The sequence below is a fragment of the Bombus pascuorum genome, chromosome 8 (assembly GCF_905332965.1).
Source record: "Bombus pascuorum chromosome 8, iyBomPasc1.1, whole genome shotgun sequence".
In the NCBI taxonomy this organism is placed as follows: Eukaryota; Metazoa; Arthropoda; class Insecta; order Hymenoptera; family Apidae; genus Bombus; species Bombus pascuorum.
In genome coordinates, this window is record NC_083495.1 from 7,578,138 (window position 1) to 7,596,751 (window position 18,614).

The following is an 18,614-nucleotide window of genomic DNA, read 5'->3' on the forward strand; positions in this document are numbered from 1 at the left end:
AATGCCATTGACACGATTATGTCGGTGAATGTTGAAACCAATGTAAAGACGTATATAGAATTGACTAGATATTTATTGGAAACGTACGTGCAGTGAAATATCGATATACAGTATGACTGGACATATATTTTAAAAGCACGCAGTGAACGTATAATATCTTTCTTAATATAACGGATAGTTGACTGTTTAAATATTTTCGCGATCTCTGCAAATATTTCTGTGGTAAATATCTTGTAACTTCTATATACATTTTCAGATATGTTTCAAGTTTCATCGATATAATCGTGATAGTCAAGTGAGACAACAGTGCTAATGAAATTTCAAAATGTTTCGTCTAACGCACGTAATACGTTCATAAAAGGTGTGTACAAGTGTGCAAACGCTTTCGTACGACTGTGTGGATGATACGAGACGAACAAAGAGAGAGGAAACAAGGAGTGGAAGATGTAGGAATGGTAAGATGATAGAGAGAGAAAGAGAAAGAAAGAGAGAAGAGAAGCGTATCAAGGACGACGAAACGAACAGAGTAGTATTATAAAAGGCAGGCGACAGGCGCCCGCCATACCGAAGAGCTTCGTGTTACCGGTATCCAGGTCCCTCCCTTCGACTGGCGCTATAAGGCGCCCTGCTCCGTATAACTTGCCCTTAACCGCGTCTTCTGCTTTCACGGTCTTCTCTTCTCTCAAGGTTGAGCGAATTTCGGTCGCTGACACGTGACCGAGCGTACGATTTAAACGTATTTACGGATCGTGCGATGATCGGCATAGTAAATCGAGTTTCGAGGATCGAAGCAATTGCTAAATACAAAATGATATACAACGTAACGCGAAGAGACGATAGAATGTTTCAAACGAACAAATCTGAGAAACAAAACCTAAAATACCAGAGATATCGTTGATAACCATGAGTAGTTGATACGACATTAATCTCACACATATTTTATACAATGACTACAAGTGAATTGTACTTGAGAAAATTCGGAAAATTCAACTAAAACTCTGTCTCATCTACGAAAAGATGAATATGAGTATATGTGATCGATCACATCGATAATATCAATAAATGCACTTACCAAATGTAGACCTACTTCGCTTCAAAAATAGAAGAAAAGGAGAAGAATCTAGAAATCGAATATCAAGCAACTAATATGCACAAAGATTCAAAAATTAAATCAGAGCTACGACATTCCAAGAAATCTACTTTCGTGGAAACTTCCGAAGATAACGATGTAACAAACACAACCATCAACGACACAGTAAAATGGTCTAACCATAATATAATACGATACGTGTAATTAATTACTAAGGCGAGAATAACTGAATATCGTCATTATTTGATCGAAGAATTGAAGAGTGTTTGATAGAATATCATCAGCGCTATCATGATGCCAGCAGAAACAATACGGTGATTCAGGACGGGCTTTGAATCGAGAGCGGGAAGCTTAAAAACGCAGTCGGCGTAACGCAATACGAACAAGATTTGTCCTCGTGCGTTTGAAAGGGACTGCACGGAACGTTGTGCCATGTCCTTCGTCGTATTCGTTGAATTTTGCGCAACCAACTGGTGGAACTCTGTCGCTGACAGCGTGCACAGAGCACGTGCGGAAATAAATCGTATCGCCACAGAAATTCTTTATACACACGCTTCTCGCTTCCCTTTCTTCTTCTTCGTCTTTCCATCTTTTTTCTTTTTTTCGAGAAAAAAGAAATTAACGATTAAATCCCTCGATATTACTCGGTCGAGACTGAATATCGAGACACGCTTCTTCTTCCTTTTTTTCTTTTTAATGGAAACTGATCGAGATGACTTTTAAAAATCATCGATTCGTGCCTCCTTTTGATAATTATCTTGAGAAAAAAGTTAATGAGGTGATTCTTTCAGACCCGCCCATAAATATATCCTGATAATTCTTTGGAGTAAAAAATGAAAGTGATAACTCTTAAACATCGTCAAGTTGTATCGCCTTCTTATACGGTTGTTTGATGAAAAAACTAATGAGACGGTCTTCTTTTTAAGTTGTCTGTAAATTCTGTGATATCCTTTAATTATTGTCTTTTTTCTATATTTAAATCGCATAAATTGCTTGGTTATTAGAGACGCAAACTATACTCTTCTATATTATCTCTGACATTAAATCATTTATATTGCTGTAATAATATGTAGTAATTAGACCGTGCGGAATTTTTAATATTTATAGGAAATTTACCGATACGAGAATGTATAGGATACAAGTAATATGAAAAGATATATGAAATATTCAGAATTTGTATCTGTTACAATATTTAGTAAGCGAAAAGTTTAAAGCATTTTCTCAATTGCATGCAAAAAGATATGAATTTGCATAAATATTCGCAGTCTAGTAATAATTATCGTTATGGTTTAACATATTCATTGTTCGTTGACTATTCATTATCTACAATATATTTCCAAATAATTTTCATACGAAATGTATCCACAAAAATCCTAACTCTATTCCTAAGAAGAGTATCGTAATGATCGATGGTACAATCAAGAAAAGATTGATTTTGTATACAAAGATGCTAACTTTATCGCGATTCTAATAATTGCAAAATTCTATTCTACTGTACCATTGATGTTAATCGAAAGAATTTAAAGGATCTGCTTATAGAAATTGCGTTATGTACACGATTCCCGTTCTCGAAGCTTCTCAACCGTTCCACTGTTTTAATTGCCTCCGGTTCGTAGTCCACCGCATTACGGAATGTTGGTTCGAGTTTCATGAATGAAGAAATTTCTCCTATTTCCCGGGTGAATGCAACAAGTGGCGATGAGCGGTCTTTTATCTGCTCTGCTCCATCGTGCTGGCCCAGTTTCCTTCTCCGAGCATAAATCTACTACACACCGACTACATCTGCTGCCTCGTGACAGGCAAACTCTCATAATCAATTTCTTTCTTCCAACGAACTTAATCAAATCCTTCTTCTTTTCTCTACATATTTATTTCTAGATTCGCGAAATCTCTCGAAAGCTGGAATGCTTATTTCTTCTTTTCTCTTTTTTTTTTCGAAAGTATATCTATCTTGTGAGAAACTAAAATCTCAACAAATTTCGTTGAGAAAACGTGATTTATTTTTCCTTAATATAAATACAACGAATTAACGAATGTAACGATTAAAACGTAAGCGTAAAGGCCAGAAACAGAAACTCAATCGCATCGTTATTTGTTAACTTTTAATTGTAACGATATGATTTACGGTTGGGATACTTTGTTTGGAAATTTCTCTATCGTCGAGAAAGTAATACACGAAACAAGATTAAATCAGCTGAATTATATAGTCATCCACCGGACAACGCTATAGGAAGATTAAATAAAGATAAATTAGTACCGTCAGTTTCGTACTTTCGTCCAAGTTATTATTTATTCGGAGAATTTCGAGACTTTCGAATCACAAAAATAGCATAAACTTGCTGACTTTCGAGGGGATTTTAAATTTTCGAAGCACCGAGCGTCCCACGTCTACTTCTTTTTGTTCTTCTCCTTTTTCCAATTCCTTTTTTTCATCCTTTCACTTATACCACCCGCATTTACGCGGATGACGAATACCACCAGCAATCTGATTTTATCATGCTAATACCGCTATCGTGAGAGACCTCGTGTTTTTTCCTCGACCAACGATTCCGCGCTGTCGACCGATACTTTTATCGGTGCAAAATAGCTTGATCGAAGCGGACGGTCGATTTATCGTAAAAATTACGTCAAACGATAGAACGAATTCGGTCTAACGATTCACGTGATCTTTAGACGCTTCTTAATTCAATTGCGTCTCAATCGTACTTACTATCCTCGTGATTATGCGAATGGATATATCTTCTTCGATTAATCTCTGCTCGTTTCTGCTTTTTAATTAGATGTTCTATATTAGGGAGCTTTACAGCGATATTCGGTCGCCTTACGGTAATTATTTTACGTATCATGGAATCCAAATTAATTTCTGTAGAACATTTGTACTAGTTCTTTTTTCAACTTTCTCTTTCTTCCAGATCCTATCTTTTTAACGTTTGTATGATGTAAGCGCTTTTACAAATTTCATCAAGCTCGCGCGATTCAACCTCGTAGTAGTTTTATAACTACTTAACTGATCTATACTTTACGTTATAGTCTGTAAAGACCGTGAACGCGAGACATGATAAGCTCCACGCGCTTTTCGTGTTTTGTGATCTACTGATTAAAAAATGCCATACGACGTTATCATATTCTATATTTCTAAATCTCTCTTTCTATTACGCTCTTTACCGTGGTATTTGAACACTCGGAATAAAAAGCTTGCACGCGTATACTGCGCGTATTATACGAAAGATTTTGAAATTTCATTAACATGGTGAGACACGACCGTTAGGATTGTATTATACATTGAAACAATCCTGAAAATTATTAGTTGTTTATATTTCTGCTTGCGCTGGTACTCGGAATGAAAAGCTTGCACGCGTATACTACGCGTATTATACGACAGATTTTGAAATTTCGTTAACGTCGTGAGACACGACCGTTAGGATTGTATTATACATTGAAACAAACCTGAAAATTATTGGTTGTTTATATTTCTGCTTGCGCTGGTACTCGGAATAAAAAGCTTGCACGCGTATATCACGCGTATTATACGAAAGATTTTGAAATTTCGTTAACATCGTGAGACACGACCGTTAGGATTGTATTATACGTTGAAACAATCCTGAAAATTATTAGTTGTTTATATTTCTGCTTGTGGTGGTACTCGAAATAAAAAGCTTGCACGCGTATATCACGCGTATTATACGAAAGATTTTGAAATTTCGTTAACGTCGTGAGACACGACCGTTAGGATTGTATTATACATTGAAACAAACCTGAAAATTATTGGTTGTTTATATTTCTGCTTGCGCTGGTACTCGGAATAAAAAGCTTGCACGCGTATATCACGCGTATTATACGAAAGATTTTGAAATTTCGTTAACATCGTGAGACACGACCGTTAGGATTGTATTATACGTTGAAACAATCCTGAAAATTATTAGTTGTTTATATTTCTGCTTGTGGTGGTACTCGAAATAAAAAGCTTGCACGCGTATATCACGCGTATTATACGAAAGATTTTGAAATTTCGTTAACGTCGTGAGACACGACCGTTAGGATTGTATTATACATTGAAACAAACCTGAAAATTATTAGTTGTTTATATTTCTGCTTGCGCTGGTACTCGGAATAAAAAGCTTGCACGCGTACATTACGCGTATTATACGAAAGATTTTGAAATTTCGTTAACGTCGTGAGACACGACCGTCAGGATTGTATTATACGTTGAAACAAACCTGAAAATTATTAGTTGTTTATATTTCTGCTTGCGATTAATTTTCCCAATGAAATTAAATTATAACAGCTTAATTTAACAAAGTAGCATCCCAGTTATTTTACGATTGAAATTTAACAAGAATTTCTACATCTACGTTATTAATAATTTTCTACATCTTTTTTGTTTTTCTATTGAACCACTTTATTCCCACGAACTCTAATTCTCTGTCAGTTCCTCGCGTTTCTCTGTTTCCACTCTTTTAACGGTATAATTTCGTTTCTCATCCAACGATAAACCTATAGAAACAAGAGAGATCGCGTTCTGAACATAGCTCACAGGCTTAATTATACCTTCAAGAACATTGGAGCCCTGACAGGATCGCTTTATATAAATACAGGCCACACTGTCGACAAGAGATATTCACCTCAAGTGGCATATAACTCGCGAACTAGTGCACTTGCATTGACGATTATGTATACAGTATCGAAGTCGAAGAAACTTTAGGACGCTATAAATTTTCTTAACTTTAATACTAAACATTTCTCACCATATTGTCAACCAATCGTTTATTCTCTACCATACGTATATTATATTTGTTCACTGTTCTTATTAAAATCAATTACTAACATCTTATTATAAATATCTTATTAAATCGAATATTATAAAAATGGTAAAATTATCGTGTCTTTCTATATTTCTTATTTTATAAACTTTCTTTCACCCATCGCTGTACATAGCTACATATCTACTTTCTTTATATTTACCATTAGAAATCGGGTTACTCCAACTTACACGAGTCGCATTGAGTTCGAGTAACTTGACTAATCTGAATAAGACTTAACGTCAACGGATGTACAGTTCTTGTAGCCAGAGGCGCTATTATTTCGTCATAGCAGGCTTGGCATATAAACGGTACCATCTTGCATTATACGTCATGGTACGTGAGATCTCAATGGTCGCACAGTGTGTGTATTAATTACACGCGTATGTATTAATTAAATCGCAATCTGTCGAGGTATCGCGCGCTAAATGTCCAGGAGAAAATTAGACGAGCACGGTGAATAGAATTTTCCAAAACAATAGTATAATTTCATTCGAGTCCTTGGCAACGGATCGTCTTGCATAGAAATAAAAGCTTACGTGTTGTTTTGTTAGAAGTCTATCTCGCATGGATCGAAGTCTTACCGGAAACGATGTGATTTCCATGGAAAATTGCAATTTTAGACGATTATGCTCGGACATCGATTCCGAAGTAGGAACTCTTTAAGGAAATCTTTAAACTTTGTACTTGAACATATTCCGTTTGGAGAATTCGATTGTTAATTTGAAAAGTTGATATTTCTTTTTAATGTAATCTAATGGCATTGACAAATAATAATAATAATAATAAAAAGGTATTATCGTCTATGAAATAGTAGTATTCTTTGCTACTTGACTCGAGTATTTCCCGATTCTCTATCTCCACACATTCTTATTAGAGAATCGAGCGAGATTCTAAAATTCAATTTTTCAATTGCAAATATTTTTATACAACGAAAGGTATGTTATTAATTCGATGGAAATTATAGGACTAAAAATGATATATATAGTATATTCCTATAAACAGCTTACTCGTTGATCTATTAATTAAATACTATTATTTATTTATCGATATACCCTATAGATAGATGTGAACTATCAGTTTTAAAATTCAGTTATCAGCTGAGACATTTTTTAGATATTTTATATATCTACGTACATTATCTTACGTTCAAAGAATTTTTATGTATTTAAGAAAAATAGCAAATACCCGGATAATTCAGTGGAAATCACAGAATGACGAATTATTCTCGGATCAATGTAATTACCTGCGAAATAACTACTAATTATTTTATTGTCTAGTTACTATTCTGTACTTCTTGATAATTGTAAGAAAAAAAGAAGAAATTACATCCACTACCAGAAACATAATCGTGCGAAGTAACTTTTAATATCTCGATGATTCTCAGTACCGATTAACTCAACGTGACTCGGCATCGGAAATAATTTCTAGTTCGATATTCAACTTAATTGAAAGTCGCGACGACAGCGAGACATCGATCTCCAGAAGACGATTTCGCTATAACCAACCTTATTACGCAACCATAATCTGTGAGAGATCGAACGAACGCGTCTCTCTCCAGTGAGAAGCAGGCGGAATCTATCTATCGATGGTTGAAGGATCTGCGTGCTCGTATCGATCCAGAAAACCAGTTTAGGATCAGCGACGAGAAGAGAAAAGGAAGAAAGAGGGAACAGAGGCAGTCAAAACCAGCCGCAAAACCGAGCATTGTAAAAATAGCATGGAACATAATTTTAGGGTCTGGCCTTAAAAATTTGTTCGAAAACGATAGACTAATTTCGAGAGGATCAAAGAGTCGATTTAGAAGAACAGCTACACGTTGAAAAGTTTCCGATTTTTAGATTATTTGTAACAGATAATTATAGAAGCGAACCATCTCTTTTGCGTGATGGATTAAAGTGAATTATTTTACTTAATAAAAGTAATATTATTAAGTATTATTAAGTATATTAGGTATAAGAATATAGGAGCTGGCACGTTGAAAGAGTAATACTTATATCTAAGAACCCGTTAATTTTGAGATTATGAATATCAATTGTACAAGCGGATTATCCTGTAGGACGAATCAAGACAGATCATTTTGTCTGATAGATTTGGACTATTAAGTCTCAGAATTGTAAAACTATTTTAATCGTATCTTTAACGGTTAATTAGTAACATAGAACTCGTAACAGTTTAGTAATCTAATTGTAAATTTAAAAATGTTTCATTCAGAGACAGGAAATTCAAAGAATATAATTCAAATTGTACAAATTTGAAGAACGTAGTTCTACTCGTAAAGAAATCTGTTCACTCATAAATGATCGAATTATTAATTAGTTATTAATTCAATTTCTACATATGTTAAGCTATCTATCTTCCAAATCTCAATTTTCCAACAAACTTACGAAACATACATCTATACTTACTTTCGCACATTGAATTTCTTAGAGAAATAACGTGGATGTTTTAACAGAGAAAACGGAGTTTCTCTGGCAACCTGTACGAGATTTTCACGCGTAAATTAAAGTAGATTCTTGTAATTTTCTCGATACAAGCACGATAAGACCGATCGGCTTCCATCAAGTATTAGATTGGTGTTTGCTAGCAAGTCTACGTCGACCACGGAAACGGCGATACCCTGAAACCTATAGCCATATGGTTCGTCGCAATCAATAAGATCGATTTACAACACGTCCGTTCGAGTTATAAGATGATCTTTTTCGCGTATGCAACATGAATTGGTCGTGAATGAAAATGAGAAACTGCAGATGTTCGTTACGCTTGCGCTTGCGACTCGAGAGTCTGTAATGTTTCATAGCGTAGTAACAATTTGCGAAAGAACATATATTTCAATGTAAATATTGTTCGAAATTAGAAACGTTAAACGATTTCACGATAGAAAATTAATATATTACGATATTTGTAGGTATATAGGTTCAATGAAATTTTCAATTTGTAACGAACGTACAAATATATTATTACAAACTTTTGTTCGATTTTCACGTTACGATAAATATAGAATCTATAATTGCGGACAATTTAGTAAAAGACTGATAATAACAAGATATTCTAAAAATGAACGTTATCGAACTACTGATTATTATTACTACTAATTGTCCATAGATATATACTCTTGGTCAACTAATTGCAACATTTATTCTAATTTCATACTTTTAAAAAACTATGTGGAAATGTACGATAAAAGTAAATAGACAAATGCTAAAATAAAGTAGCTTTAAAGTTAAAATTGAAAAGTTGAAAGCTAATTAATAGTAAACAGCTGGTTATTAATATAGGATACACTTACAACGATGGAAGCATCATTGTATTCAGAAATATAGAACTTATTCATTTTGTTCCTGTTAATATTTATACGTTCTATTAAACTCTGATAAATTGAATGAGGATACTGATCAAATAAAAACTTTAGTTCTCAACTGAATGATCGAATTTTCCATAAGCTCCCATTTGACTCTACTGATTTACATTTGCTTACAATACTCGTTCACACTGGCTTTCAAATGCACTTTGCTTCAAGCGATACACTTGTTCAATTACGCCTATCTGCATTTTCAATGCATACTATTACATTCCAAGGCGAATAAAAATATCCCATATAGGTGACTCAAATCTTAATAAATCTCCACGATGTTCGTATCATAGGCTCGTATGAAATAGATCGTTTAAATATGCTGAAAATCAATTTTCTTTATAAACTAATTTCTACGTGCATTTAATAACGGTCAATCAAAAATGTCACGCTGATATACGTACATACATATATATGCAAAAATTTTACACGATGGTATTTGAAACATTAATTCAGACACCATGAAACACGTTTCTCTGATATGTTCATCGTAGTCGTAGAACTTTTGCTTTGAGCTAGGTCGTGAGATGTGACACGCGTTAAAGGACGATCTCCACGACTCGCATGCTAAACGTTCACGGGTAATAAACATGAGTTATCGCTCGAACGATTGCGTGGGGCTACACATTCCATGTGTTCACGTACTGTCGGTGGAAGAGATATAGCGAGGTTATAAAATCAATCAGACGTTGTAATTTACTTGTTCCAAGAGTCGACACAATAATTTCAGACACACAGTGACTTGCATTAATATTCCAACATCATGGAAAATGAAAATACCGATCGTTCAGTTTCAAACATTTCCTATATATTATAACAATTTTAAACAGGCAAACGGGCACAAATTAGCCTTTTTAATAGAAATATAATAATTTCTTTCGATGTCTATTCTTGCCTTTCAATCTTTCTCAGAGGATCTTTGGATTATCTTAAATTATTAAATGTTATAATTGTTATTCTAATAGTCAAGTTTTGACTGTATATCGATTTATGAATGATTTTAGCAAGCTGAGATTCAAGGTGCGTCTATAAAATGCGTCAGATTCTGGGTGCGGTTACATCAATCGATGTCGCCGATTAAATGCTATAATTTATGACGTCGCTATATCTGTTCCAGCAAGTATAGGGACAAGCATGGAATGTACCCGCAAACGCACACGCGTGTCGGCGATTAAAATATGGAAGAAGAAGACACTCACCTTCGGGTCTCAGTCTGTCGGCGAAAAGGCAGTACGGGGGTGGCGGCGACTCTGAAACGAGGAAGAAGAATAACGAATTAATACGTATGGCGAGTGTTTTTCAAGAAATTCAAAAACTGGATCTTTCATTTGATTTTTTGACTTTAGATGTGTTAGAATTTAAATGATACATATAACGAGGTTTCTGGTCTTTCTATCGTATATATAATTACATATCGAAGTCCTTAAGTTTGTCCCTTTTTTTATCTTAGACGTGTTAACTATTTATTAAAATTGTTATTTCTTTGATTTTTCTCTTATTATTTTCTTGCGAAAATTTCCTTATGAATACAAATTGAGCGAATAAATAATCTATAGCTTGTCGTATTGTATTGTACTTTGTTATAACCGATACGAAATTATAAGAAATAAAATATTTTATGAAATAGAACTTAATCTTTAATTTAAGCAGAATTCACTATCAGTTTATATGTATATTTATTACTAATTTTTTTAGAATATTAAATACCATACGCGAAGCTACTAATTAGGAATCAATGAGCAAAATATAATTATTCAAATAAGTATTATCGTAATTATATGGTGAATAATTTATCTACTAGTTCCTAAAGGTATATTAATTTATTTTCAGTCGTTAGTTACCTGTAAGTAATTTAAATTTTAATTTCTTCTATATTAAGAAAAAATAATTTACAGCGTTCTTAATCTACCCGAAACCGACATAAAACACTTCTCATCGTAATAAAAAATTTATTTTTATTCATTAACTACTCATATCCAATTTAAATCGATATTTATTATAGATTAATAAATTGCCTTATTTTAAGCTAAAATAAAATAATTCAAATTTACAATCTTCCCATACATGTTAAAATTACAACTAGAAATTATCAATCGATCCCAAAACACTTTTAATTTCGACAATAAAAGAATTATTACTACCAATTATTAGATGGGCAACGTTAGTGCATTTATGCGAAATTAGATAGAAATAGGAAATTAAATAAAAATATATAAAATATTGAAAACAAAGTACTCGCTACAGCATTTAGATGAAACGAATCTCCCTTTTCTATTTTGCTTATTTAAAATCACCACCATACCATAATATTCATAATACAGTTGCGTTACATACTCATACAATATCATGTACATATATTAAGCTAATCTGCTATTGGGCTTAATCATAGATACATACGTATATGATATTTACGTTATTATACTGGTCATATTACTGATAACAGATATCAATTACAGCGTATTGCTACATTGCTATAACGCAGCTAGATTAGTTAGAAGATTCATATGTTAGAAGAACTGTAAGGAAGAAAAACAGAAAAGAAGAAAGATCTTTAATTAGGTTCCGTTTCTTTAACGATATTCATAAAAATATAAATTTGCATAAACATCCACGGTCTACCAATTACATTTATTCCGTAAGCATCCTGCGCGTCGTTGGAATACTGCAAGGCACGTTAAAAGGAAACGAAGAACATTCATTAAAGGCGCCAGACCGCGATCAATCTATTTTCGTGGGAATCTCGTTACGCTCGCGTCCCGATTCCACTTTAATCCAGAACGGATTGCCGCGACGCGACGGTTGGTCGCGAGTGCGAGAAATTAGAAACCGACTCAAGGCTCTGCGTTTCGATTAAGCGGAATTAATGGGAATCCGCGCGGGGCAGCGCGGTACGGCGCGGCACGGCTCGCAGAACGAACGAACGAAACGAAACAGGCCTGGCGCCCGTTAGAAGCCACGCTCCAAAAGCGGACGATTCTATTATTGGCGCGGCCAACAGCGAAACCGGTACGCCGCTTTTCGTCCTTTTACGTATCGGCCTGAAAGCGTAGAGGACAAACGGTGGGCTCCCGCGAGTAAAATTGCGAACGTCAAGGTAACCGAGCGGACGCGAGCGGCGCCTAGCCGATCGAGATGCCGCGACGCGACGCGACGTCGCGTCTGCCGACAGGGAATTCTCAAGGAACGCCACCGAATCTCCTAGCGATGGGATCAAGTTCGGATATTTACTTGCAAAACTAAATCAAATACAATGTGCAACGTTCGCTTCGTAAGGATTCGAATTATGCTACGTTCATAATATGTACATATATATGTATGTGCTTGTAAATTCAAATCAAATTGAATAATAATATATATAAAAAATAATAATAAGTTTCACTTTGCAATTGTTGAATATTCTTCGCAAATAGACTGCGGATTTCGAGAAATTTAAAGGTACGAGCAAAGGTACACGCAATGCACGTAATACGCAGAAGACATACTGGTTATAATTTTTAATAGATACAACAAATCTATGTTTGATATAATTTTTAAGAAGAATAATTGAAGGTAGATGAAAGATGATTAGGCAGAGATATGAGAGTTAAGCGCTGGTTAAGGTCTTAATTAAATTAAATAGATTAGAATACGTGTTCTGATCGCAATTGACAAATTTATACAGATTTTAGGAGACGTCAAATATTTGAGATTTCTGATACGTTCTAAACGCATAAAGGCAAAATTATGATCCATCGATCGTTTCCATGATCATTATCGTATCTTATATGAAAGCAGGAAATGTCCTAATAATATATGTATGTACATCTATTAGAATACTTGCGACATACTTGAGCCCGTCAGTAAAATTTGCAATACGATTAGGTGTAGCAAGGCTGCATCGACGATACATACCGACAACTGGGTTAACAAGCCTTTTCCTTCCAAAGGATTTGTCCCTCGATCAAGACGTAGTATTTAATGATATTCATTTATTCAGAGAGAGGTCTTCTGTCGATACATTGCTCTGTATTTAATTACACACTATACCGGTATTTTGTGCTGTTTGTACACTTAATTGCACAGTGGACGATATTATTACATGGAAATATTTATATTTGGGGGAGTTTGTAGTTAGAGTTTATCGTTAGATAAAAGTACATTTGCTTTAAAATTAGACACTATCGTAATATATTGAAGGACATTATTACGTGGAAATTCTGGAATTTTGAAGACTTTATATACCCATAATTATAGGGTAAACGATGTTCGATATTTCCAAATGGAAATATTAGCTTTTTGAAAAATTCATACTAAATTCATATACTGGAAAAAGTTGAAAAATTCATATTTTAATTGTACGGTGTATTGTTAAACAGAAATATTGAGTATTCGAGGAGTTTAATTATATATTATTTTGTTGTATATCTATCAAGGAACAATGCGATAAGAACGCTGATATGATAAAATGTTAAAAAAGTAAAATGTCTTCTATATGTTATACCATTTGAACGTAACATGTATCGTTTAAATATTTGGACAAGAAATATGTCGAAATTAATTCGTACAATTTCTCGTACAATGAATACAAAGAATTTAATAATTCTACGCATAGAATACATTATACCTTTGAAATAAAATTATTTATTGTTCTTTTTCTTTATATCAAGTAACATGCAATTATAAGTATTAAAAAACAGACACGCGAGATATCTCGTCTAAAACGACGTACGAACAACACGGGGACGTGAGATATCTGGTTTACAGTGTCGCGTACACAACATCGTGTCGCGAGATATCTCGTCCGCGAATGCGAAGAGGTTAATCTGAATATCCTTGGCAAGGAAACGAATGCCAGGAAGATAATAAATTATAAAAAAAAAAAAAAATAATGCAAGGAATGTAGCGCTGATACTGTACATTAAGTAGAACGCATTGAAATTTGTTTACCAAACAGAAGAAGAGTAAACATAATAAATATAATAATATACAGTACTTAAGTAAAGATTTTACGCCAGACTGTGAAATAGTGTTTAAATTACCTGTATATAAGTAGTAAATTACATTGTCGTTTTCTGTTCTACCGAAATACGTATTACGAGCTTAAACTCGAAATTAATAGCATAAAGCAACACGCAATTCTATCTATGCGGTTGTAACAAAACAGCGAAACGTATTTTACGCCAAAATTCCTGAGTAGATAGTAACAACTAATATTCGCGCAAAAGACGCATAATGGCTGACAACGGCGCCTACACACAAATCTTCTGTCACGATTGTCACGATCCTGGCTTCCAAACGAACAATCACAGAGAATCAACTGCCGCGATTCTATTTATACTTGATACTTCGATCGAGTCACGCAGGTTCATAGAATATTTCTTTGAACTTAAACTCGCTTTAACGATTCTTAATTTCCTTATTATCTGAGCTAACTCGTCAATTGAAATTCATTTGCTTCACTTTACAAACTCCGTTTTCTACACGCAAAGAGTAAAATACAATTTCGGTGCTAGCTTAATTACGCTAAAATCATTGGTAAAAAATTGGACAGACACCTGCACGTGTCGGTCGAAGAATCTCACCAACGTTCAAGTCCTATTTACAAACAGAATAAATCCATTCTATAGCCGTTGAATGAGGAACAAAGAAACGAAAACATAAAAAGGAATAACGAAATAAAAAAAGGAAAGGAACAGAAGAGAAACTCAGAAGCGGTATAAAAAGCAAAACGACAAAAGAACATACACCTTTGTAAAGAACGTAATATCGTGAATTACGTAAGAACAAGGACACGATCCTCAAAATAATTCCTTTAAACATTTATTTATACTCACGAGAAAGTTCGTGGTTCTTTTTTTTTCTCTAGCCTGTCTTGTCTGGTATCTTCGAAAACTCGTTTCTCGTTGATTCCCTAATGTCACGTAATATTGGAAAACAAAGAGGCTCCGATATGCTTCTCTCATACACGCGGCACCAGACCGAGGCGACGTATCAATTAAAATTAAATTTCTGACTCACTCGGTCCATTTGAAATTCTGCACCGTGCGCCGGCGCTCCTCCACTTTGCCAAAACACGATGACCTTGCCTGCCATTGCCTCGCCTTGCACGGTCGCGCAACGTATGAATGGTAGGCTAAACGTTAAGCCTAAGCGGCAACGGCCGCTACGTGTTCGCGCAGGTTGCGATGCAAACGATGCAGAGAACCGAGTGTTCGCGTGTTCCTCGATAGTTGCAGTAGAAACCTTGCACCCCTTTAAGAAGCAGACACTCTGACTTTGGAATTTCAAATGATAAAGCATATGTTGACCCCTGATTAACAAAGTCGAAGCTAACTAGACTTGTATACACGTACAATGTACGATCGTTGACGGTTGATCTAACTTGACTTCCTGTGGAAATCCTACACGGATACGGTAGAATTATGGAAGGTAGACTCGCAACGGAGTAGACTGTAACGACAAGAGCAGGTAGGTAGAGAATGTAAAGATAGATATTGTAAAAATTCTACACCGCAATGCAGATGTAGATAGTGCGAAGTTATGGACAATCGGCTAGATATCGCGTAGGATTATCGGCTACGATGGAAGAAATTTTAATATACGAGCGACTAATCTCCTTTGGAATGGAATTGGATGAAATAGAATGCTATGTCAAAGGGAATAAGCGACTTTGAAATTGCAAACAATGAAGAAAATGTTGCCCCTTGATTAATAAATTCAAAGCTAACTGTTTTTTTTTTTTTTTTTTTTTTATAACGTTTATTGTCCAAGAAGATGAGTATTACATGTGTATGTTATTCACAATAAACAATGAATTTCGGTTGTAGGGTGGATTAGGCAAAAGTACCGATACGCGTCGGTACGACGTAGCCATGGTCTAATATGTGTCGTGGGTTTTCGGTTTTTGCGTTTATTTTTTTGTTTTTTTTGGGTTTAAGTCGCATTGGTGCGTGATTTTTGTGTATTCTTGTGTGTGTTGTATTTTGTCCTGAAACTTGGCCGCAAAACAGGACTCCTCTCAAAGCTAACTGTACACGTGGTGTAATGATCGATCTGCTGTAGAAATTCTGCGTACAGAGCATACAATTATGGAAAGTAGATCCGCAAAGATTGCAATAAAGGAAGAATTGCCATATACCAAACTTCGTCCATCGGTCAAGAGGGCCACCAGCTGTACAAATACGATTAATCAGACAGCGATAACTCTAAGCAACTGTCATAAAACTGAGCATTCTTACTTTACCGCCAAGGCCCTTAAGTACTACAAAACATCTTCCAAGTTGAGAAATTCCTTAGGGTTAACGTTCAATCCGGTGAAAAATGGGAAGAGTAGTTTTTTCCCATGTTCAACGGACTTTTCCACCCTTGAGGGACATTTTGTGGAGCGACCAGCATCCGTCACCAGTTCCGTATAAATACGGCCGTCACGGAACATAACTTACCTGCTGTAATCCCTTCGAACAGAAGATTATTATTAATCCCAACTTATTAGTCCCTCTTCACTTTATATTCTTCGAGGAAAAGTTGTTGTAATAAAGAGTATATTTAAGTTGTTAAATCAGTGTTATAATTATTCAACCACTCCTATTATCTTAATGGAATCTTAGGGGATTGGCTGATTCGTGGCGTCGATCATCGTATCGTAACGAGAATTTACGACTCTCGTTGGCACGCTCTACCGCGACAGCGTCTCTCCGCGAACAGGTAGAAACGTGAAAATACACTCTAATGTAGATGTAGCGTAGCTAGTGTAGAATTATGGAGAAAATAGAATTGAACAGATATTGAGTGGAACAAAAAAAAAAAAAAAAAAACAAATAAGAAAAATGGGGATTTAACTATATTAAGTATAAAGACACCTCATTTGAGGTGTAATTGAACGAATATTAGACGAAATGGAGTAAACGACTTGGGAAATGCAAATGATAAAGAAAAAGTTGAGCCTTGATTGACAGTGCACAGTTAAAGTTATACATCGCTAAGCTTAGCTTAGTTTTATTAGCTAACTATACCTTGTAGAATCTATACTATAACAAAATGTGTAAAATGAGGAAGAACGAAGTTGCTAGATTATAATAAAAGGTCGGAAATTTAAATGTACAAGTGACAAATGTTTGGAATAGCATTGTACAAAATAGTAGTAAATCAAAAGAAGCAAGTGAATGATCTTAGAACGATGAAGAAAACATTGATAACCGGCTGACAGTATAAAGGAAAATTTAAATATGAGTAATAGATACATATTTGAATAATTGAAAGAATAACTCCTTTATCTCTTTACTAGAAATTTACCACGTTATATGATGGTATAATATAGAGAATAATAAAATAACAGACGTTTAAATGTACTTAAATGTGACTAATCTCTCGAAAAGGAATCCGATGTGAAAAGAAAGAAGCAGTAAATAGCAGAAACTGAAGTGGAATTACTTGCTAACAACGAGATTGTATGTTTCGTTGAATTAAAAAAGATAAAATTATTAAATTGGTTAATCAGGAGTTTCGTGCATGATGAATACTTAAGAGTTACAATGTAATGTGATATATGGCTACTGCTTAACTAGTAGAATGGGATTAAAATGACCTATGCTTGGCTAGTGCAAGGTTGAAACGACCTAGAATAAGAATTCTGCTTACAATGTTGCATTTGATACAGCGATTTAACTGAAACTTTATAGTCTCTGCTTTAAGCTTCTCGAATACCAGCTATACAAATTGTAAAAAAGATGAAATTTATTTCTTCCCACTAACTATATATCTCTCGCTACTTATTAACATAAGATATTAGTCTTATTTCCTTTTATCGGTTACATAATATATCGTAGGTATGTAATGTTATTCAATATCGAAGATATAATTTCATAAAACATGCAAGTATTTAGAAAATTTAAAAGATAATGTATGGTTTAATATTAGGAGAACCAGTTGGGTTATTTTGCCGAATCAGCGAATCAACAACAACGAAATTATTATTTCCACTAATAAGTAAAATTATTCATAAGCGCTCAACTTTTAAAGGAAGATAAGTATTTCTCTCTCTTTTTTTTTTTTTATCTATAATAACAGCGAACATTATTCTTCAGCGACTGTTTTTAAAACATTTTAAGTAATGAAAGCATGTTTAAAAAGAAGATAATAAAAAGGAACTCTTGTATTTGCAATGTTAAATATATGTTTAAGTGAAATTGTTGTGACTCAGTTCATGTAAAATTATTAGGGATTAATTTACCTAAGATTATTACACTATTTATCTTCCTTCAAATAAAATCTCTCCATTAGTTTCCGTGTCTGTATGAAGAATTAGTACAGTGCCCATAGTGTTAAAATTGTAGTCACATTCTCCGTCACGAATGGAAAACGACATGATATAATCAATGAAAATTACATTCTAACT

The 18,614-nt window shown here is 34.5% G+C and overlaps 3 protein-coding genes across 3 annotated transcripts in view; all 3 read right to left on the reverse strand.

Moving 5' to 3' along the window:
• The window catches only part of LOC132910017 (FAST kinase domain-containing protein 4), a 135,463-nt gene that overhangs the window by 101,482 nt on the left and 15,367 nt on the right, over positions 1 to 18,614 (reverse strand). The gene's annotated exons all lie outside the window — the stretch shown is intronic.
• Positions 1 to 18,614, reverse strand: part of LOC132910018 (mothers against decapentaplegic homolog 7) — a 117,131-nt gene that overhangs the window by 82,485 nt on the left and 16,032 nt on the right. The window contains exon 2 of the mRNA XM_060965375.1: positions 10,441 to 10,491. Coding sequence (XP_060821358.1) covers positions 10,441 to 10,491 — 51 coding nt within the window. The remainder of the gene's footprint in view (positions 1 to 10,440; positions 10,492 to 18,614) is intronic.
• The window catches only part of LOC132910012 (splicing factor 3A subunit 1), a 72,171-nt gene continuing 55,205 nt past the window's right edge, over positions 1,649 to 18,614 (reverse strand). Inside the window, exon 13 of the mRNA XM_060965369.1 lies at positions 1,649 to 1,659. The gene's annotated coding sequence lies outside the window, so the exon portion shown is untranslated. The remainder of the gene's footprint in view (positions 1,660 to 18,614) is intronic.